Genomic DNA, 24,340 nt, shown 5'->3' with positions numbered 1-24,340 from the left:
GAAACGCTATGATTTTCGAGTAGCGTTCTCGCGTACATACTCCATGTAACAACAGCAACAACAAACTTGACAACGAATGGAATCGCACGGTGTAGCAAGATATTCTTATTATTCCATTTTAGCAAATACCCGACTGTCTTCTGTACCGGAATATATTAGGGAAACGAGTCGGTATTTAAATCAGTATCGTTCCCACGACTGCTAGCGAAAAGACGTCTCGCGGGTAAGTTCGCATGGTAACTCTATTCATTGTTTCAAACTTTCTTGCCCAACTCGGTGCATGCGCCCAGTTTCTGGAAAACGAGGGGGCGGATGGAAAAATCTGCGACTATCCGTATCAAAAGGAGGGGGTGGTCGGGGGATTAGCGAGGAATATGCAAGAGGACCTGGAAAATTAAGGGGACAGGGATTTCGCGTCTACCGAATAATGAAGGCTTTACGGTGGAACAATAAGATTCGGGGAAAAGTGGAAATTAAATTATATTTATGTGTCTCTCGCGCCAGACGAAAAGTTCGAAAAGGCAGACAGCGGGGATTTCGGGGGAAATTTTTTCTTTTTCTTTTTTAATTTCAACAGAGAGAGAAAGATTTGAAAGATTCGTCGACTGCGCTCGTGATTTGTTTACTTATTTCTTTTCTAAATTTAATCGTTCAAAAAAGAAAGCGTTTTATATATCGTAACAGAGATCTATGGCGGATTTATTATTGTTATATATGTTGTTATTATTATATTGTTATTATTATATTGTACATATTTTCGTAGAGAAAAGTGAATTTTGTAATTAAGCGATGAAATTGACGTTTAATCGATAAATGTATTTAAACTGTTTGTTACAAGGGAAACGAAATGTCCTCCCATTCATTACAGTACTCGAAGTATAATAATCGAAGATAAGATATAAAAGACCACGGTGATTAAGGTGTAGAGATTATTATTTATTTTAGCGATACTTATCTTTATATATATATATCTTTATATCACGATACGTAAAATTGGAAAGGAATCGCGATAAATTGAAAGACACAAGCCTCGTTTATCGAATACATCTCGTAAATAGAATATTTTTAAAGTATCATCGCAAACAAAGACACAATATCGATATAACCGTAAAGATATAGCTCATCATAACGACTGGCCATTTGTCGTTGTTAATAAAATATACGAGTATTCGGGCCGGTCGTTAGTGATTTACGTAACTCGTTGAGAAATGCGCAAAAACAAAGTCAATTTCGTAAATTAAACTCCGTCTACCTTTGCACCCTCTGATAAAATTACGCGAGTGAAACGCGTCATAAAATTCGCGTTATCTTCGGGGGGAGAACGATGCAAAGTTCCCAAGAATGATCCTCGTAATGCGCGTAATCGTATTTCATTTCCGCGATTGCTAATAATCGCGCGTTGCAATCGTTGTCGCGGAGGACGAACAAATGGACGAACAAAAAGCGCGTCATGTCTTTTACTGGAGCAAAAAAAGAACGGTTCGATAAACTTTATCATGATCCACTTTATCAAAATCTACTATTGACATGGGAACATTGATAAGATAATACCCGTGGGCTATGCGTATTCTCGATGTATTAACGTAGCGTGTACACCGATCGTATGCGGCAGACCGGCACTTTCTAATTTTAGACTACTGTCGAACCGAACCCCTGTATCTAGGCAACCGGCATGTCCAACGTGACGGACACCACCGTTCGTTCGTAAATGTCAGCTATTGTTCGAGTATCGTAAGTAGTAAAACGCGAGATGGATCGGAGGCAATTAACGCGAAGGACATCGCGATAAGGCGATATCCACCGGCAATATTTTAAAATTAAGACACAGTGTGCGACATCGATCTCGTTTATAACGAGAATAAATTTCACAATTTCGACAGTTTCGACGGGGCTCTCCGCTCTGCCTCGTTGCGAGGAAATAAGAGGAAATAGGAGGAATTTTTGAATAGGATGTATATATTCGCGCTCTTGTTTATTTTTGTTCGTTTTTTTCTTCTTTTCTTTTCTTTCAAAACAGCGTGAAATTAAATTGCCCGATCGATTTTTGTTGCGTTTCGAATCAATATTTTTCAACCTACGTTTTTTATACGAAACCCAACTCGAACTTTTTTTCATCTCTTCTTTTTTACTTCTTCCATTCACCTATTCCCGGTCCCAATCGATGCGCAACGTTTCATCTGCATACCCATCGATTGAATATGTAAACATTCCCGTGTATCCTGGAACACCACTTACCGCGCGACGATCTTTTGACTTGCTTTTCTCTCGAAATTCGTGCCGCCTTTATCGGGAAATGATAATGAAGCTTTATTTCGAGTAACGGCAGGAAAATAACAGGGCCATCCGAGGGCGGGAAGAACGAAACGTTCGGCCGTTATGACCGTGAAAATTCTTTGGTGTAATCGTAAAAGAATAACGGCGGGGAAAAGACGCGAAACGCCTTTCTTGTTTAATACGAGAGCACGAATATCGAGTAAAGGTAAATCTGTTGGGAGCTTTAACCACGGTGGCGTGGTTGTAAAGAAAGGAACGTTTGGGATTTTATGCAACGTGTCGTGTCGCTCGAAGGAACGACAAAACTTAAAAAATAAAAACACCCTTGAAATCCCTTTACGTTATCCCAAGGATGAGACAAGTTGATAACTGCCTGAGCTATCCCTCGGTGTTCCTTCGTGAATGGCGAATTCCTTCTCGAGCTTTATCCTTTAAAGAAAGGATTTCAGCTAACAATTAAAAATCTTCTCGGTAATCGTAGCACTTTTAAACGATTAACGAGCAAGCAACAGCGTACTCTGTAATTAACCGATAAGCAGAGTCGTCCGTTCCTTTTCAGTTTTCAGCGTCGAATTGCATTGTCCTCGATTTTCGCGAGCTACCCGGGGACAATTTGACGGAGGTAACGAGTTTCCTCGACGACCAAGCATCCTCAACTTAAAAGGACGCGTAATAAGAAAGTCGCTGACGCAGCTAGATTTCCAAATTTCCTTCGCCTTCCTTACCGATCCGATAAACGCCGGACAAAAATCAAGCGCGTTTCTTTCTTTCGTCGGCTCGCATCCCAAGTGAAATTCAAAATTCCACTCCCTTTCGTTATTCCCATTATCTGTACTTAAATGCTCACGTATCGGTCAAGTACTCCATTTTAGATCATGCAAGCAACGAAACATTACAATAACCCAATAAGTATTTGACAGACTGCTCCATCGCGAGACGCTTCTCCTTTTTCGAGTGTTTCCTTCTCGTTAGCCGTAACAAATTTGAAACCCGAGATACGACGCTTCGAAGATGGATGAACGAGCGGGATGAGGAATGATTAAACGAGAAAATTTAATCACTTTCTTGCGGCGCTCTTCGCATTATCGCATCATCGGCCAGCCGCATCGGTTTCCCTTTCCCCATTCCCCCTTTCCACGCACGTTGATTCGTATAGCATGGTAGCCGAGGCGAGTCGGATTGCTTTTGAAAAAGCATGGCCCGCCTCGAAACACGTATTCGTCGCCGCGTAAAAGAAAGAAAGAAAAAGAAACGCGCCCGAAGAGGAAATATCGCGGCGCACACAAGCCCCGTGTGATATAAACACTCGGCGAACTCCGTCGAATCCACGTGCGATGCTAAATTCCTCCGAGTGTGGGGTCGCACTTGACACGTAGGCCCATGCGTCACCCCGCCGGGGTGGGCCGCGTTTGTCGCCAACCTCGAGGCCGGATCATGTATTCGTATCTCGATTCGCCTCGCCGCTATTCGGCGAGATACGCGTCCGAACGGAACAAAGGATTTAATGGACGAGGCGATGAACGGTGTCGTTGATCCGTTGCGAATAATCAAGCTATTCAATACAGGAGGAAACAAGCGCGTGATTTAAAAGCGCCGAGTGACAAGAGAGTTGTCTATCCAGTTGTCTATTATTTACCGTCGTTTACTCCAGCCGCGATTGTTCTTTTTTTCTTTCTTTTTTCTTGTTCGCCTGTCTATTCGAACGAACAATATTAAATTATCGTATATCGAGTGATCGAGTTTCGTGTTCTTTATTAAAAAGAAATAATAATTTGGAGAAAGATCGCGGTAATAGAAACAGAGGGAAAAATCTTGGGAAGGTATGAAATGGGCCGTGTGTTTTCTTTCGATCTCGACCTCGCTCCTCTCCTCCCGTCTTCGAAGAAATGTATCGTCAAAAGATAAACCTTTATCCCGCGTTGAAGAAAATCGCGATAACTGTTCCTTCAACCTTTACCGGGGGAAGGTGTAAAATGTGTTTTCCTTCGATCGATCGAAGATATCAGATGGCCTTCGTTATCCAAAGAATTATCTTTCTTTCGCAATAAAAAAGGAAAAACGAGAAAAAGTAAACGATATAATATGTACGAAATGACGAATCGAATTGTCCTTTGAAAACTTTCGGATCGAGGAATCGAATTGCGGGATTCTAAGGGAGGATTAGAAATATCGGCATCATTTCCTTTCTCATAAGCTGAATTATGGCGGCGTGTCGCGCGAAATCGGTCGTAAACGGGCGGTCAGCCGCAACGCTAACGAGTTCGCCCTCAACGCGTTTCTCTCCCTTTCCAACTTGCCGATTAATCGGTTAATTCTTGGTAATTCCCTATTAATAGCGCCGAGTGCTCAAATTGCACAACACCTCCCCGTGAATTCGAGAGAATGGTTCGTTCCCCGCGCGCGAGAACAGGTTTCGACGTTATTTTCAAGGAGGCAGGTCGTAAAGGGTGGTAGAAAACGATCGGAGGGAGAGAAGATTGAGCGACAAGAGAGGATACTTTAACCGCATGCTCTCGCCGCTGATACACTCGGGCTGTGTCTTATCTAGTTATCTCGAGAAACGCTCTTGAATATTAGAAAGATTCCCAGACGCGGTCAGCGCAGGTGGAATTCTCGGGGAACCGGTGTTCGACTCCGTCGATCGGATAATGTCGAGCAGGCAGTTGCTTACTCGCTTACTGCAAGATACCAGCTTGTCGTAGCAGTTTGCGTTTATGTAAATTTCGTATGCCGAAATTTGTAGAACGAAAACGCCGTAACCACGCGTACACATCGTCTGCAAATTGCATTAATTCGGGAAATTTGGAATTTGGAATCGGTGAAATTTCGTCGAATATATATATATGTGTGTGTGTGTGTATAATTTCTTAAATATATGCATTCTGGTTAAAAATAAATCGCTATCGCATCGATGGTACGTAACTTGGCTTCTTTTGGTTCGTTAAAACGCGATGTGATCTGTGAAATAGGGTGCTGATTTTTACAGGGGAAGCATAAAATTATGTAAATTTTACGAATATTCGATCGCCGTATTTTACTTTTTTTCTCTCGTTACCCAAGATCAATTATAAAAAACTAACGTAACTTTCGATAGTTCCGCCAATCTTCTCCAATCTTTTTTCCAGCGAGAGAAAAAAAATTAAACGCTTAATAGCGGCATAAAATGCTATCTCTCGTATGCAGGCCGGCACGGACTCGGTAGTCGCATGCAAATCGTCAGCGCGTTCAAGTCAGTCGAAGTTTTCTCGTTTCTCGTTCAATCAAAATACGAGACAAGAGTGATCGAGTGCCGAGTCTTATCGCGCCACCGACTCAACCCTTCGAAAACTTCCTTCCTCCTATCCACCATCGACCGCTTTGCATCTCCAACGTTTCTCTTCACCTTCGTCGCGTGTTTCTTCTCCGATTCTATAACCCACCTCGACCTTCAGTTCTTCCTAACTCAATATCGCCGATTCACGCAGAGCCGAGGGCCAAAACTCCGTCGCGCAACGTGTTTCAACAACAGGTTAGAACTTCGTTTCACGTTAACCACGTTAATTGACGCGATTTCAGAAACGGAACGACTAACCACGGCGAATAATTACGGCCGAAGCTGGACGAGGCGAGGAGAACGTTTCCATGACGTTCGTTCGTTTACTTTGATCCCCCGCGCCAATTCAATGAAATTCGCACAATTTCCGGCCGACACCGTTTCCGATCGCGCGTTTTAATTAAACGTCTTAACCCAGAAAATTGCGCGCGATATCATCAGACATTCCATTTTGCGCGCCACCTTTCTCATCGGTATTCAAAGAAAGCGTTCTTTTAATCACCGCCGCCGCCGCATTCCGACCATCATTGCGCCAAGATTCGTGCATCGTCGATCGTTAACTTACCCCTCCCCCACGTCTATCTAATCGCCTTCCCCCCCAACTTTATCGAGCACCCGTTGTCGAATCGTTCAGTGGCTCGCCTCTAAGACGAGTTAATTATTGCGAGGCTCGATACGTGGTCGTTGCTCTTCCATTCGAATCGCGCCACTCTTTCGAAACAGGGGCCACGATAAGGGGAACGATAATAGCAAGTACGAGTGTGATGTGGTACGTATGTCTCCAACTTGTGCGATTAGTCCAGTCGTTGTTGCTAATTGAGTTTCCACGAGGGAGAAAATAATCGAGAGCGGTCCGGTGTCGAGAAGGTTATCAACGATGCTGGTCGTTATCACGCCGCTTCGATATACGAGCGGCCGCGATTTCGACGGGTCGAGACGAGAAAACTGATGACGGAGCGGCGAATCCCACGACTTTCTGCTTAATTCCGCGGAAACGATGTTTCGGAAGATCGGTGGCAGTGCAATTTCCAGGTGTTGGAAAGCCTGGAACTTGCGCGTGTATCGCCCTGTCCCCTATTATTTCATTAGCCGATTACTGCAACTGGACCATCTGGCTTCGGAAGGAGCTGCGTAATCGAATTATCTGCATGATAGATTGCAACGGGCAGCCGGTAATTCTTCTTTCGATCCCTTTACCTCGTAGCTACGATTTTCTAGTTTCTAGTTGCTCGAAGAAAAAGGGTTTCGCGTTTAGATAACCGCCGTTTCTTGCACCGCTGGTCCTCCGCGCTTCATTTTTTGCACCGATTTTCGAGTTTCGGCCGAAGGAATTTTAATTACGCGGCTAATTAAAGACAACCGTCCGATAACGGTTAATAGGGGAGGAAAAAAAAGGAAGGAATGGCTAACGAGCGATTACGGAGGAAGGATTAAAACCGCTTTTATAATTAGGTATCGAAGACACGCCCTTTTATGCGGTCGGCGAAGACGAGGCAGAAACGAGAAATCCGCGCTCGGATCGAGGATCGAGGATGGAATTTGAACCTCTCCCCCTTCTCCCCCTTGGAAAATAGTCTACGTTCGCCTTGTCCACAATGGGCGGCAGCGATGAAATGTAATTTAAATCGGCGCACGATCCGAGGAATCGTCGAAATTCGGAGGACACAAAACTGTCACGGGCGATCGGCCATCGCGTGACGAGTTAACGAGAATTCGATTTTATCGCCGCTCTTTTGCAACGATGGAGCCAAGAGTTTTCATTCGTGGCCTTTTGTTGTAAAAATTCACTTATAAAAAAAATAGAGGGAGAAGAGGGAAGAGAAAAAAAAGAAGGAAAAGGGAAAAAAGAAATTTTCAAACTTTCTCCGTCGGTTCGCTTTAAAATTCGAAAGTCCTCCTCCTCACTGATGTTCCGTGTAATTTTCTAGATCCGTTAAAGCTACGCGGAATTCAATAAATCGAACGTCCCTTCCCTTGTCCATTCGAATCGAAATTTTGATTCCTCCTCGGAATCTGGGCAAACGAAAAGAAAAAGAAAAAAAGGGAAAAATTTAATTCGTTCCTACTTCCAGTTCGACTATCGCGAGAATATTCGCGAGAATTACGAGCACTCATTTCTCGAGAATATGAAATTTATAGCGGTCGCATGCACGAGCTTGATTTTAGCGAAAGATTGTGGTCGATCCGCGCCCCCGGGCCATGTTTTTCTCGTTTTGACGGCAATTTGCAACGAGTAGTCTCATCCCGGGTTTATCGTCGTCGTGACGCGTATGCATTATGTCGATATTCCGCTACGTCGGGAAGAGAGAGCCTTTTATCGTCGCCGAGTAACACGGAGCTTCGTATTCTTTAAATAGAGTTAACCGCCTTCGTAACTTCCTTTCTGCCGCTCGAAATACACTCCACCATTTTCTGCCATGTTCCTTTCATAAATCAATTCGATTCAAAGTTAAGCTCTTTCATTGCGGTTATTAAATCCACACTTCAATTACACCGTAATTGACAAACTTTCTCGCCGACTTATCCATTTTTTTTTTCCAATTCCTTTACGAGATTAAAATCAAGAGAAAGTTAAAATTTATCCTTTAACCCTCCTCCCAGAGGATCAATTCTGAAAATCGATATCCATTCAATCGGGAAAATTAACTAATAGTTTTACGAGATCCTCGTGTCGAAATCTGATCGACTTCCGGTGATACGGACCGCATCAATTACTCCCATCAATTACTCGGTGTTGATACTGGCGGCGATATATCGTCGTATGGGGAGGTGAATGTCAAGCCGGCCATCAAGGCGTGACACGATTACCGAGAACAGCGCGAAAACACGTTTGTGGTTGCGCTTCTAAGCCGCACGACCGATAAACTTCGCACGATGATACGGTTGCGGTACGTGTCTACAAGTTTATAGCCACGAAACTAGGAATTTCGCGATCGTTACCGTTCAAATTCGTGCGCATTTTTCGCTCCACTTCCACCTGGACCAATTCCCTCTTAGTTCTCGCGCAGTAGACTCGAACCGAACTATTTGCTTTCCCGTCGTCGGCCAAATCCGATTGCTCGTTTCCACGCGTTTCGTCTCGCCCGCAAAACGAATCCAGAGATTCGTGAAAAAGGGAGGCCAATAGAGAGGTCGCCTCTGCTCGGTTAGGAAACATAATTTCTCAGCTTTCTCTCTCGCTCGATTCAATATCCCATTCTCCGTCCCATTGTTTTCCCCGTGTCCATCGTTACGTGCGTCGTGTGCCACCTGTGGCTAGCCCGATCCGTCGTCCATTGGAAAACGATTTAAATCACGATTCTTTTTTCTTTCTCTCTTTCCTTCTTTCCTTTCTCGCCCCTCTCTCACAATTGCCAACTAGCTATCGTAACTCGTAAGGATTTCCCTTTTTCTTCTTTTCTCTTCCTCCTTCGTTTCCTCGAGAAACAAATCGCACAAAAATCTCCTCTCCAACAAATTTCGTTAGAAGTTTCGCTCGAGAGAGTGCGTGCTTATCGTTTCCTTTCCTCAGGAACTCATTCTTCCCAAAATTTGTACGGCGCGTAATGAAAAAAATGTAAAATGCGCAAATTATGGTTTGACGAGGTAGGTTTGACGAAAATTGTTCGCAGACGAGACAGAGCAGCGGGACAGTAGGGAACAGCGAGGGGCAAGAAGAGACGACGAGCAGCTGTTCCCCGAGGACGTCGACGGCCACGATAACGATGACGATGACGACCACGCCGACAACTCCGACGTCCACGTCCACGATGACTGTGACGTCAATGGCAGCGCCACTCGTGCCCGCGGAATCGGAGGCGTCGATATCGTCCACCGCGACGGAGCAGAGGCAGCGGCAACAGGCCCAACAGCCCCATGCGGCCACCACGCCGGCTACGTCGTCCACCACGGCCTCCTCGTCCACAGAGGCCAACAAATTGTCGACCAACGTCCTCTTCTCCTTACCTGCGTCGCCGAAAAAATCCGCCTCTGAGTCGTCCACCAAGATACCGAGCAATATATCCAAATCTCAAATGAAAGGTGAGTGATTATATACGTTAATCAAACGTGAAAATAGTCGATAGTTGGTTGATTTCCTTTTTTTAATTAAAATCGATCTAATTATTCGATGGAGCTTTTTTCCTTTTTTTCTTTTGAAAGAAACGAAAGAGATTCGCGTTAATTACGTCGAAGCTTACGTTTTCATCCGTGTTAATGGATGCGGACGAAACAACAAAATGAAGATTTTCTGTTTAAATTTCGAGCGTAAAATGTGATATTAAACGGGGTAACGTTTAATACAAATTCAATTTGACGAAGCCTAACAATATCCGTTCATAATTCATCTTCTGTATTATATTTCGATAACGAATGGAATATTATTTCTGGAATTACATATATCGAGGATATTTCATCAGACGCGAAATAAATATCACGATCCAGCAATGTTTTTTAAATCGTATTATAGAATTTATGCGTTTTAAATAAACGCGATGTAAGTTTATAGTTGAATCCGGGGATAATAAAATTGTTTCCATTTTAAGTACGCAAACCCCTCTGTCATTTGCCATGATTAATTAGCGAGTATTTTCATTTCGTTATATTCATAATTCCGATCCATTCCGCGAGAATGAAAATCCAGATACGCACTGACAATCACAATCTATTGTTTATAAATTGAGTCGCAAGTATCATTGTTTTTCAAATATTTATCCATATCACTTTGACCTGTTACTATCAATTTAATTAACATCGTGTTCGCGTTGTTGCGTTTCAACAAATGTGTTTTCACTGAGAATTATAATATTAAACAGAAAACAGTGGAGAGATAGACAGAGGTATCAAATATAACGTATTTTTTCCTTTAATTAATCATTGATCCCTCATACGAGACATCGTATGAAAGAAATTCCGAAAAGAACCATGTTGCGCGGCTTACGTTTTGCACGCAAATTGGAAAGAATCGTTTCACGTTTCAGTTATCAGATATACATACGTACATGTATAGCATATTCAATCGTCGTTACAAGCCGCCACTTCGTTAGCTCTGTCAAAACAGGGGAGAAACTTGGAATATACCAACGCAACGAGCAGTTTCCTCGTCATATACGTATCGTTGATATACGTTGACAAGTGGATCACGGAGAGACTAAATTTCTAACTGTGAGTTGGATGGCAACTGCTTTTTTTGACGTTTACGTCACAAGCAATCAGAAGTATCGTGACGTACGTTCGTTTAGAATTCGAACTGACTGCTATGGTTTTCACCGTTTGTTTTCGACAGGGATACGATCGTCTACGCTTAAGCCTGACCCTTTTCACAGATGCGCTCCGTAAAATTTTAATCAAAAAAAAATATATATTTGATATAGAGCGGGTCGTAAATAGGCATATTTCAAAAATTAATTGATACGAAAAAAAAGAAGTAAAAGTATTTTTGACATTGTATTCTTTTTTTATTTATTGGCAATTAAAATTCTAAAAATCTAAAATATCTTAATAAATAGATAAACAGCAAAATTGTCGCGTAATTCACTTTGAAGCTCGATTAAAAGTGTGTTAAAATTCGGTAAATTTTAAAACGCTAGAGATAATGATTTCTGGTCATTGAGCGAGGGATCGTTGGAAAGGAGAATTTTTGATTATTTATTATCTGCTTAAACTCGCGTTCACTAAATAACCTATCCCAAACTCCGGACGAGTGACAAATTTTTAAGAAAAACGTGATGCGCGATTTCTAAAAAAACATAGAAAAGCATTTTTAGGAAAAATTGTAGGTCACTAGGTCACGGATCTATTCATAATCTTCCCGCCATCTTAAGTATTATGCAAACTTTGAATCCTAATATCTCGGCAACAAACCGAGATAAAACAAAAAACTTCATTCTTTCCTCTATCTTCTGGATATATTTTAATTCGTGATATTTATATCCTATTTTCTATGTATTAATTTAATATTGAACACGTTTCAGCTGCATAAAAATCCGCAGTCTGCTCATAAAGATATATACACACATATATATAGACATCGATAGATATATTTTTCACGAAAAACATTCCGCGATATGTTCGAGAGAAATTGCTCGCGTTACTTTCTCCAGGAAACGAATGACGAAAGTTTACCGTCAGTTCGCGTTTCAGGCAAACGAGAAGATTTTCCTGGAAACATAGAAACTAATGGCTTAATCTCCCTTATTTATGTCGAACGATATCCTCCATTTTTATCGCGCTATTTTTTTTTTTAAATTATACGTACGATTCTCTCATCCGAGAGAAATCATTCCATCTTCTTATTCCTCCTCGACTTTTTCTTTTCTAATTTCCCTTTCATCTGTTATATCTGCCAATTGTTTTCGAATCGTTTTCGTCCTTTATTTTTTCTTTCTTTCTTTCTTTCTTTTTTTTTGCACGCGTAAAAGAAAAACGTAAAGTAAAGAAAAAGAACGGACGAACGGGAGGAGGGTGAAAAATCAGAAAACCGCACAAACCAGTAACCGGGTTAAGCGGCATCTATTTGTCGTCGCCCCTTCCCCCGCGGTTTTTCTTCTCTCCGTTATCCATTAGCGCAAAATCGCGCCCTCTCTCTCTTTCCCTCTCTTTCTCCCTTCCCTTTTCTCTCTGTCTATCGCTCGAGCACAATAGCGCGTGCAGATACGCCGGTGCAGAATGTGCTTATAGGAAAACCATAGCCCCGCCGGTACGTACAAAATCAATGGGCCGTGAAACGAGGCTATTAAACGGTCGAGTCAAGCACCGACGATCCAAATCCGACCAAGCTTGTCCTTTCCCTCATCGTTCTCGTCGTGGCAAGCATCAAACATCGCGGGATGTTATCGATCGGATCGTTTAATCATCCCCGATGACCCTTACCCTTCCAACCCCTTCATCAAAGGAAAAAGAGATCGGGCTTCCTCGACTCTCGTCTTCGTAACTCGCGATTCATCCAATTTTTCGATTTCTTCCATTTCGACCGATCCTTCCCCGCCGATAATTAATAACCACGAGACACGCTTCTTCGTTCGTTCTTCTATTCTCGACTGGAACGAGAAAAATTCTTTAAGAGTATTATTCCAACTACGAGAATATCGTAGCAGAGTAGAATTTTAAATATAGTAGAGCTGGCGATCAAAGTATCGCCGCGCGATTCGAACGACGATGCATTAAGACCGGAAGGAAATTTCACTGCGCGCCACTCCGTGGCACGTTCCTTAAACACTTTTCCCGCGATTCTCGCCTTTAATCTTCCCTTCTCGCCCGACTCAATCTTGACAACAACCTCCTATTTAGCCCGCCACGAGCAAAAACTCGGCTGGTAGCGGTTTATATTTATTTAATCGAATTTCTTTACTCTGCTTTTAGAATTCAGGGAAGCGTTCAGACTGTTCGACAAGGACGGGGACGGAAGCATCACGAAGGAGGAACTCGGCAGGGTGATGCGCTCGTTGGGGCAATTCGCGAGGGCCGAGGAGCTGCGCACCATGTTGCAGGAGATCGACATCGACGGTAAGCATTTTCTTTCCCGTTCCAAATATTTTCCATTATATTTTTGAACGGTGGTAATGGCACGCTATTCTATTAACCCGGATACAGAGGTGTATCACGAAAGCGGAGCGAACGAAATGCATCGTCTCTCTCGAAAGCCACCCTCGGACGTGGCGTTAATCGAAAATTTCCCATTAATATTCAACGATCCGAAAACGAAACCGTGCACGCGGCGCGTTCAGGAATACGAGCAGGGGCCAGGATTCGTTAAAATTCGTAACGTCGTTTCCGACCACGTGGTTAAATTCATTAGAGCCACGTTCGAATTGGATGCGACGAGTCTCTTTGCACGCTCTCGAACGAGCGAATCGGCTTTGTTGACGTTGTTTCACGAACTTGGATCCGCGGACGAACAGTGGAAGAAGGCGATATTCGAGATTCCTCGAACTCGTGTAATTATGTTACGCTTCTCCGCCCAATTCAAGCGCCGCTCTTAATTTTCCTCTGAGAGAGCTGAGCTCAACTTTCCTCGACTGCATAGTTTTTTGGACGTCATCAGTAGCGAGGAAGAGATGTTTCGTTTCATTGATGTTACGTTTTCGAAATGAAATGGTTGAGAATTGGAGATCATTCCTACGAAGCGATTGAAATTTCCCTGTTTCCTTAATTTTTTTACGTTAGACGAGGATAGGAAAATAAGACGCGGATTTTATTGAAAATTGAACTACGCTCGCTGTTTTTGTTTTGTTGCGCGATCATCGTGGCAAGCGAACCGAATCTAAAATCGCGCGAAGAGAAATCGTGTTGCTCTTAGTTCACCGCGCTTCTTCGCAACGATATTCGATGGGATGCATATAAGGGTATCGATACCTGTTGCTGATTCCTCCTTCCTCCAAAAAGCTAATCTCCTTTATCGCAAGCGTCGTTGATTCTCTGCTTTAGGAACAAAAATCTTTCGAAATATTTTATTATTAAGAATATTCACATATTTATTCGGACCCAAAAACCGGGAATGCGTTAAAAATCTTCTCGTTGTGCTTGTTCATTCATTCACATATCATGCTGGAATCGTGAAATGAGATTGGTTCGTTGAAGAAAATCGGCGCAAAGAAATATGTAGCGTAAGCGGGATGAGATTTCATCTTAATCAAATTGCGTACGTACTTGAGCTGCAACCGTGATTTTGCGCGAAAAGCCTTCGTTAAAAACGGAAATTGTTCCGCGAAATTAACCGCACGTCTAAACAAACGCCACGCTGGCCCATTTGCCGTAACGAATCCGAAAGCTGTCGCGGTCAATTGCGAATCGTGTTTACGGCGCGTAAAATTTTCCCTCTCTATGTGACGTGTGTCGCCAAGTTATTACGCCGGTCAGCTTTGTGCCGACGTGTCGCTCGTGAAAGGCTCGATCGCGTTCACGCGATTTTTATTAATTTCACGACGGGACCGGTAAATAAACAACGAATCGACGCCAATCGATGCGCCTTTTCAATCGATCTCGATTCGAAATCTTCGAGGGAACGAGAATTTTCTTATCTTATTTATTTACTCGTCGCCGTCTCGCTCGAGCGACTTTTTAACAACAGTTTCTCTCCACCAGCTTCGGGAAGCTGAGCGCTTGATTACGAGTCGGATTGCTCGAACCGTTGCGAGAACTAATCGAATAATGTTTGCCGTTTCTAAACAAGTTACACCTCTCACTGAAGAATTTAACGAGAATTTGTCTTCCGTCTCGCACTTAACCAAACGTAACTACCAATATTTGGTAATGGCATTTATGTAATTCCTTTATGGAATGGAAACACAATGGAAGAATTCCAGCATCCAGTTTCAACGCTTTACTCGGCCAGCACCGAATTCGAATTTCGATACTTGGAAGCTGATGTACGAGTAATTAGAAGTAGACAAGGAAACGAGACCAGTGCGCGTGGGATGCATCGACCAACGAGTACGTTTGTTGTGTGCGCGCAAAGAGAAAAAGAGAAAAAAAGGAAAAAAGAAATAGAGAAAAGAAAGAAAGGAGAAATTCCTATGACACATCGACGCGGGGATACAAAAGCGGAGAAGAAAAAACGGAGAAAAATATATATATATATATATATATATATATATATATATCAGTAGAGATTCCAGCGACGATGACATCGTTTCGATCCGACATCCATCGCCTCGTTTCAATGGATCCGCTTCTCTGCCGGTCTCGACTCAGCAACGATCCAGTGCGGACCATTCCACGCATCGAACGTCAATCGAACCACGGTGCCACGTCGATCGGTGTGTCGGACGTTGCTGCGTGCGTCGCGGAAGTCGGCGCTGGTCGATCGGCACGGATCATGGACGGTCGCTCCACGTGCAACTCGAAGCCACGGATCGTTATTCACGGTGCACGTGTGCGAGAAAGTTGGAGGAACGAGGCGAAAATTGATTTTCGCTATCCCTGTTATCGTACGAGTCCGCCAGGTTTACGCGAGAATTAGCGGTCGTGAGAAATTGGCTTGGAGGTTGGTTGCTTCCGTATAAATTGCAGTCACGAAGGTAGGAATATCGGTCCCAGGGATTGGAAACGAGAATCTCCAGCTCGGATTTCGAGTTTATTTTTAATCCGCGAGGAGATCTGTGCGAATCAATTCATCACGTCGAAACTTTCGTACGGTGCTTGCACGGGTTTGCACGCTGTTGTTTGCTATTGTCATTACGTGGAAGGGAAAGTTGGCGCGTTGCGAGTTCGAGTAGAAATTGCGAGTGGAATTTCAAAGTATTCGGAAATTGGGGAGAATTTTATAAATGAACCGGTGAAAAAGGGCGGGTAAGTGAGTGCTCGCTCGTGGAATGTGTTCCTCTCTCTATTCCATATAATGCACAACGTTGCATTGAAAGTTCGTCCAAATTAATTTTGAAGATATTTCGCACGGCACGCTGATTCATCCGAACGAACGAGTTTTCAAATTCGAGATCATCGTATTGTTAAATGAACGAAATCTCGAACGAAGCAGCACCTTAATATCATAACGATTTCATCTAGCATCAAGATACTGCGAGGTAGAATTTTATCGATGTTACGAAGATTTTTGAAAATTCGTTTTATTGGAAATACGTGGAAATTCAAATCGAGCGAGCAAACCGACGACTGCATCGTCCTCGATTTTTCACTAGCTTTGTCCACGCTTTGAAACGCTTCGTGTAACGTGTTATTTTTAGAGGTTGAAATACAGACGGGCCGGGGAACGAATCACAATTAAAATTGATTCGTTTGATGGTTTTTCGATCGATGAATCGTTACCGACGCGCCCCGAATCACCGTTATCTTTATCGACGACACCTAAATTTCCCGTTCCATCCGAGGTGACTAACATTTATCAATACGGATATATCGCGAAATATTTCCAAACGTTGGGAGCGAACCATGCGTTGTTGAACCATGGAAAGGAAGGATTAAAACGTTTCGCTCGAAATGCAAAACATTCGCGTACAACTATTACGCGTCTAATGTACACAGAGCTTATGTACATACATAGAAACGATATGAGAGGGCGTAGAGTTTCGATTTCCTACAAAACGAGAATCTCTCTTTCAAAGTGAACCACCATCGATACCGGGCTACGTGAGTGGATTCGATTTACAAAACGATCAAAATTCTAACTAACTGCACGGACAAACTGATCCTGTTGAATAAACAACGATCCCTTCCCATTGTAATTTTGTTTTGCCGCACGGTTTCTGCATATTCCATACCACGTCATATCCATCAGAGATGTATTAGGTTCCTTAGGTGATCCTCCTCGCCGGTTCGTCTTTGACGCCACTTCCTCGGAAATCGTGTGAAACGTATCGATGAAGCGTCCTGCTGTCTGCGCTCAACAACCATACTTATCATTGTTACCAATTTTTCTAAACGTATATGTAATAATATTTAGACGTTTCGGAACAGTATGGTGTTATATATACGTGTATTGATCTCGATTCCATCCTGATATCAAGGATATGGACGTAACCGTAAAGATACGTAACCGTTCGTCACGGTTCGCGGTTCGAACAAATTGAACAAGCGCGAGAGATGCATTCCCGCTTTATCTTCTTTACGTTTTTCTTGCGGGAGATGCGAGGGAAATGCGGTTGAATGAATTGCGGTTCATTCGTGCAGCCATTCGTTTCGTTACCGTTTATACGCGCCGATCCTTCCTTAGTCTAGAAACGCGCGACGAATTTTAAATTTACGACTTCTGTAACAAATGTAATCCTTGGGCTTGCTATCGCACCTTCGTGAAGCTATGTTTCTCCATATTTTCCTTTCTTTTTCCTTTTCTCCGCGATTATTCACGTTCACTCGCAATTATTCACGAGTTTAACGCAGTCTACAAATTGCGGAAAATTCCGATGAAATACGAAAAGAACGAATCGAAATCTATCCTGTTTGTCGCACGAACAAACGAAACAAAAGAGAGAGAGGGGGGAAAAGAAAAAAATAAAATAATTCTTCTTCGGTAAACAATTTTGACAACGGATGAAATATAAGTTTTGAAAAGAATTAATGGGTATATTTTTTCTTTTTTTCTTTTTTCTTTTTTCTTTTTTTTTTTTGGAGGAAACGCTGCGCACAAGCTCTAATTTATTCCGTGAGAGGTGGCTGAGGATCGCGAAGCGACTACTTTTCAAGGAGAGCACGGTTTTCCGCCACGCTCTTTGTCGATGAACTCGGCGAGTTGGGACGGGGGAATCTCAAGACTCGTCGAGAGATTCCAAAGTGGTGCGCGGTTACTCTGATTATGTCGTTGGCCGCGTTCCTGAAATTTCCCGTCCAAACTCCGGGATAAGTAAACCGAGAGTACTTCACGTGAACCTGGTCCATGTGTGCCACGCGCATACCAATGCGTCCGAGCATAACCGCGGCGTTCAAAAAAAAGAAAAAGGTGGAATAAACGTAAGGCAAGTGGGTGCAAAAGCCGATGCAGACTTTTATCCAAAGACAAGCTGGGGGTAGCTCGGTTTTAGCGACACCCGAGCCTGTTAACTCGTGGTAAATCTTCTAATGATCCACCAATTAAAATTTCCTCGCCTACTTAACGATTTAGATTTAGATTTTTCGCGTCTCTGATTACAATATTCTTTTTTTTTTAGTAACGAGTCATGAAATAAATTCAAAAACTAAAAATTGTTGTATTTTTGTTTATATACTTTTTTAAAAAGAAGTCTGAGTGATTAGCGACAAGAATTACGCGTATATGACTCAGCACTCATAATTCTGCTGATAATTCTGCGTTTAATAAACAAACTGCTGAAAAATTATCAATTAAACGTACATAATCCGTATATAAATATAATTTTCATATCGTCCAGAGGCCATGTTTCAGTTTTCTCCGTTCTTTTTATTTCTATTTTTTTTTTTTTTGCGGCGTGTTTTCGGGTAGATTTTTTTTTTTAATTGGAACAGGTTAGCCGGAAACATGATAACAGTTTTGTCGATTTCGAAAGGTTTCCAGTTGGTGGAACGAAAGAAATCCTCCGATTTCCATTCGAATCTCGAATGGCGATAATCCAATTTGTCGTGGAAAAAAAAAACGGAGGACGTTAAGAGTAATTCTTCACGCCTAGCCGGGACGTTTAATCGTTCGTACGAACGAACGTTGCTTATCTTTGTAAACGTGCCGCGATAACTTCGTGTGCATAAGTTCAAATGAACATCGAGTTAGACACGCTTCACGTACATATACGTACATGTGTAGAAGCGTTCGAAATCTTCCTAAGATACAAGAGGCGTTAATCGCGTCTAAGTCGCGAGATACTACGATGGAATAATATTTGGATCGTATAAGGGGAGGGGCGGGATGAAGAGTTCTGTTTGAACGATATCCACCTTACTGACTTATTGCTACAAGTTGGAAGAAGACACGTGTGTAAATTTTATGGATTGCGTTTCGTCGTTTCCTTGGGTTTTACCAATGAGACACGTTTCCACGTACGAGATAACTATTATTATTGTGACGAGACGATGTTTCTTGAACTACGAGTGGATTCTCAAAAATAATTCTCCGAAGAATCGTATCCGCTTGGGAATAATTTTCGAAATTTTTTTTATCGAGGTGGACGAGAAAAAATTGGCGAAAAATTTATTGTTCGATTAAAAATTTAGAATCGGAATCGTGTTCGATGGAAATAAAATTTACATATATTTATTTATATAGCTTTCAAAGTATATTTTTCGAGTTATATCGCTATATAAGTCTTTTAAGGATAATTACTGATCGTACAATAGGAATAGGCACGTATTTTTAGACACGATTATAAATTAGATGCAATTATCGTAGACAAAACATTGGCAAGAATATAAAGAGATTGGTGACGAATTATATTTCACGGTTATTCATAAATCATCGAGATTGTATAACGTTAATTTCTAATTCATAGCTGCAGTCTCCTAGATATGATAGTTAAATTCATCTCGCAAGATTGAAATTTTGTTCTCGAATCTTCGTTACATTAAATGTCACTTGGATGAAATATTGCGATATAAATAATCCCCTGGCAAACGAGAGACAAATAGATTAGGTACACACAACACGTTCTCACGCGTTCTTCCATCTTTTAACTCCACCTTCAGCATCTAAGCCTTGTGACAACAGTTAGCTTGAGTTACGTAGTCTGTATACACAGTACTCGATTGTTTGCTCGAAGATAATTGCCAAGAAAGACATTTCTCGGCGAAGAAATAGTTATTTGGTTAAAGACAAAAGAGGTAAAATTTAAACTTTTAACATTTCTTAATGATCTCTCATTCCTGGAAAATTGTCACTTCCTTGAAAAATCAAGTTAGATTCTCTTACGGAATTCCAGTCGGAATTTATTCGAACCTGATTCTCACGGGAATTATCTCGAATTTTTAACTTTTGTCCAGGGAATCTTTCTTTCTCCTCTCCTGCTCCACCCTTTAAAATTCCACACGTGGTCCCAAGACTATGGTGGATAACAGAAAAGAGATAGAAAAAAAATGCAAATAATAGAAAATGCGATTTTCATGCGAAAAAAAGGTGGAAAGCAGCTTTTGTTTGAGAACGTCGCTCGCATCCTAGTCGAAAAGTTCGTTAATCCCTCGATATCGCGGCTTATGTTCTCTCATCATCATCTCTTTCTACTCTCTTTCACCGCTCGAAACAAGTAGTTTTTCTTATAGCGGCTGCGAAATAAAAAGAGAGAGGAAGGAGAAAGAGGAAAGGGAATAATAAAATCGTTCCTTCGAATAAAAAGAAAGATTTTATCGAGGTAAAAGGAATAGCGTGCTCGTGTTTATAAAAAAATGTACGTATAAGATATATAAAGAACGTTGTTTGTTAAAAAAAAAAGAAAAAAACAATAAAAACAGAAAACGCGAAAACGGGAGAGATTCTGGATGAATGGCGTTGAGATAAATGGCAGCCATCTTGTTGAATAATGTGGAAGGAAAAAAAAAAGAAAACGAAAATTCACCCAAAAACAGAATAGGAGCGACGTTGGTTGACGTGCATGATACGTTTCTTTTTTTTTTTATTTTTCCAGGAGATGGAAATGTCAGCTTCGAAGAGTTCGTGGAAATCGTGAGCAACATAGGTGCGAATGAAACCGCCCCCACCGATCAGGATCAGGAAGAGCAGGAGCTGAGGGATGCGTTTCGGGTACGTTTGTCTTTTATCTTTTTCCTTTGTTCCTTGAAATGATGCCGTTTCATCGCGGAATTCATCGCCGGGACGGGAAACGCGCGGTAGATACGATTCCATCGAAACGGAACACCCGTTCATTTAACAATCGTCGGCCGATATATCGTTTCGGTGTGTGTATATATTGCGTTCTCCGCCCGGCTAATTTAGAATGGATCGTTTCAAAGCGGCCCGACAACGCCGATCCTCCATTATTGAATGTAGACACAAGCTATGAGAGTTAACGAACGGTGATGGAAATCGATTAGATTAATCCGAGTCTAATAAGACATCGTAAGGGTTCCAAAATTAATTAGAATATATAAAAATAATATTGATATGATAAAGATGGATAGGTAGATTCGTTGTTGGTGAATTTTTCTGAGAATAATTAAAAATTTCGAAAACTTGGAGTATTGGACGAGTGAAAACAATTAAACGTAGAGTTTTTTTCGATCAAATCAGAAATGACGTTCGCGTGTCGCACGGAAGCACAGGGTTTATTTATGAACTACTAGAATAGCTCCATAGGAAGATCGAAAATTTATGGATAGATTATTGGCGAATTTTTCTGACAATAATTAAAAATTTCGAAAATTTCGAATGTTTGACGAGTGAAAACAATTAAACGTAAAGTTTTTGTTTAATTTAGATATAAAGTATATTGATACGATAAAGATGGATTGATTATTGGTGAATTTTTCTGAGAATAATTAAAAATTTCGAAAACTTGGAGTATTGGACGAGTGAAAACAATTAAACGTAGAGTTTTTTTCGATCGAGCGATCAAATCAGAAATGACGTTCACGTATCGCACAGCAGCACAGGATTTATTTATGAATTGCTAGAACAGCTCCATAGGAAAGCACTCTATACTGGAGATTCATACGGATCTCGGTTCCGTGTTTGGCCACGTTGAAATTTTCGAGACACGTTCGAACGAAATATATATAAATCCCCAATAATAGCGGTAGCCTGCATTCCTATGCGCATAATATATAACTTACTGCCTCTACGTGAGAGGTAGCTGTCCGTTAGGAGGAAACAAATCTTCGGGGGAAAGGAAGCCGCGAAGAGGGTTTTACGAAATTATCTTTGTCGTGTTTCGGCAAAACGACGTCAAATGCGCTCCTCTCCTCACTTTATTGAACTCCTTTTCTTTTTTTTCTTCTTCTCCTCCGACGAAGGAAATTCGTCACACATCTTTGTTCAAATCTAATGGAAATTTAATCGGAATACAAATAAAATTACTCGTATACGGGGGAGGATATCTTCCATTCCCCCATCTGATCCTACGCAGTTCGAAAGGAACGTAAGAAACGGCGGCGATTGAAATAGTTAAGTCGAGGACGCGGCTCTTTGTTCCCAGGACGACGCGGTTTCCGTTCAACTGGTCCGTCGAGCGTATCGTGGCCAAGCCTGAATGCAAACGTTAATAATAATTGTCAGATAACGAGTAACGAACGACAGATTTCGTTGGAATGCACAAAGCCTTTTGCGGCGCATCGCCTAACGAATGCTTCCTCCACAAAGAAACCGAGACGTCCCGCTCCCTCCAATTCCAATTAATTCTCGCACGTGCGCCACGAATTTCCCCACTTTTCACGTCCCGACGAAATCGAGTGTTCCGCGCGTGGGCGTAGCTCATTTTTGGAACGAAGATGGTTTGAGAAGAACGTGCCGATGCTTCGAATGGTTTCGCCCGTTAGATTAGTTTCGAGGCTGATGCCACGAATTTTCTACGAGCTGGCTGACCGTCCCAGTTTATAAGCCGAATCGTTGCTTATCGGGAATTTATCGATCGAATTATCGAATTATTAAGTCACCCGGTCGGGAATAATAGCGAATTTCATCTTTGGAACATTGATTGGCCTCATGGCGAATGGCCGTAAAGTAACGAGGCAAAATATTCGCAACTTCGAACAACGTCGTTTCGATCGCGCACGAGACACATTCGACACATTCAAGACGCGAGATAACCGACTTGGTTTCAGAGTTCTTGCACTTGTCTTCGCGGTTCGCATGCTTTCAAAGGCATCGCGACGATATTAAGCCGGTGTGCATCCGTGCACTTTAAACGGGAGTTTTTTCGTTCGAGGAAAGAGAGTAGGTTCGTTTAAATCGTGATTCCCTTGGCGTTTCATTGGCCGGAGGAAACGTTCTTCCGTTTTCACGGAGCTTTTTTTTTTTTAAACGATCTATGTCTTTTTTTAATATACCTTTTTTCATCGTCCTCGTGGGAGATTTTTTTTTTCACGTTTGCGAAAGAATAAATGAAACGAAAAAGTAAATGAAATCGTGTGGGAGAGTTAAATGGGATATTCGAAGAAGAGAATGATAAAATCTTTAATTTCAGAAAAGTTTGAACGATCTTTAGAATGTATTATTAATTTGTAAAATCTCGTTTCTGAAAAGATACTGCGCTTGTGACGTTTCTTTTCTTTTTTTTTTTTTTTTTGAAATTAATTAATCGACGAAAAGTGTAACGTATCAAATGAATGAATAGAAAATTTTAACAATCGATCGACAATTGATCTCAATTGGTTATCGAATAACTAATTTACTCGTTTATTCAATGGACGATTAAATATCTTCCCGGATCGTTAATTGCGATTATATACATGCACGTTAATCGCATTTCGAAAACCAAATATTTCAGTTCTAATCGTCAATTACGTAAAATATTGGCCAATAAACTGTCTGTAATAAATAATCGTGGCTCTCGGAGAGGAGAATTGTACGAAAATTAAGCGGAGAAGGGGAGATAGCTAGAAATGGAAATATGAAAAGTGGTACTATTCTCATCCGGTGAAAAGGAATTAGAACCAGCGTTACCAGCGACGATTTTCTGATTACCTAATGGTCTCCCATTTTTTTTCATACCCCTTTCCCTCCCCTCCGTCGAAAATGTTTGCTAACTCTTGGTCGGATAACGGTACAAGAGCACTCCATTCTTCTCGACGTCTGTGCATCGGAAGGAATAGTGAAGAGAAACGTTGGCTGAAAAACGGTGTTAATAACGAGTGCCCGATCGTCCATTCCAAACTTCTAATTGATCAAATTGAAGTCTGAACGAGTTCCTCCCACGACGGGAACCCTCTCGGACTATTGTGAAACACGGATGCACCGTCTCAAAGCGTTGCGAGTAATTTAAAATTTCCTCGAATCTAAGTTTTCCCATTTGTCCCGGTGAAATCTCCCTCCACCCTAAACTGCTCCCTTCGCTTGGACTTTCCAAGCTCGGTCTCCGCTTGATTTCGTAACGCGGAGCCGTACACTGTCCTTTTTCGCCGTGGCGGAATTTCTTCCAAAACTCCTTTTCCTTTTCTCCTCCTCCCTTCCCGCGCATGTAATAATCGCGCGGGAATACCTGGAAAGTTGGAAAGTGGACGAAGAGGATCAAAGAGGGAAAGTTTTTGGCCGTGGAACGCGGTGGTCCTCGAAGAATTCGAAAGGGGGGAGCCGGTTTCCACGCTAGTCGTCCCAAGATTCAACGACGGATCCTTTAATCGCTGTTCTTTCATTCTCACGGGAAAAGTTGTGAGTGGCACTCATCCGGTGAGCAGGTGACAACGAGAGAACAAGAGGAAAGTTGTTCCCGCGCGTGACGTGATCAAACCGAGATCGAA

General features: G+C 42.0%; 1 protein-coding gene across 10 annotated transcripts in view; it reads left to right on the top strand.

Moving 5' to 3' along the window:
* Positions 1 to 24,340, top strand: part of LOC107996620 (calmodulin-like) — a 48,830-nt gene that overhangs the window by 6,055 nt on the left and 18,435 nt on the right. For 2 of the 10 annotated variants that reach the window (XM_062071146.1, XM_062071147.1), the window contains exons 2-4: positions 9,199 to 9,607; positions 12,926 to 13,069; positions 20,575 to 20,690. In XM_062071146.1, coding sequence (XP_061927130.1) covers positions 9,199 to 9,607; positions 12,926 to 13,069; positions 20,575 to 20,690 — 669 coding nt within the window. Of the gene's footprint in view, positions 1 to 3,929; positions 4,095 to 4,895; positions 5,189 to 5,444; positions 5,783 to 5,854; positions 6,357 to 6,415; positions 6,760 to 6,831; positions 8,476 to 9,198; positions 9,608 to 12,925; positions 13,070 to 20,574; positions 20,691 to 24,340 lie in introns of those variants that run through there. The other 8 variants (XM_062071155.1, XM_062071149.1, XM_062071150.1 and 5 more) reach the window with 8 other exon arrangements.

The sequence above is a fragment of the Apis cerana genome, linkage group LG2, assembly GCF_029169275.1.
Source record: "Apis cerana isolate GH-2021 linkage group LG2, AcerK_1.0, whole genome shotgun sequence".
Classification (NCBI taxonomy): Eukaryota; Metazoa; Arthropoda; class Insecta; order Hymenoptera; family Apidae; genus Apis; species Apis cerana.
This window is presented reverse-complemented; position numbering and strand designations above follow the sequence as displayed.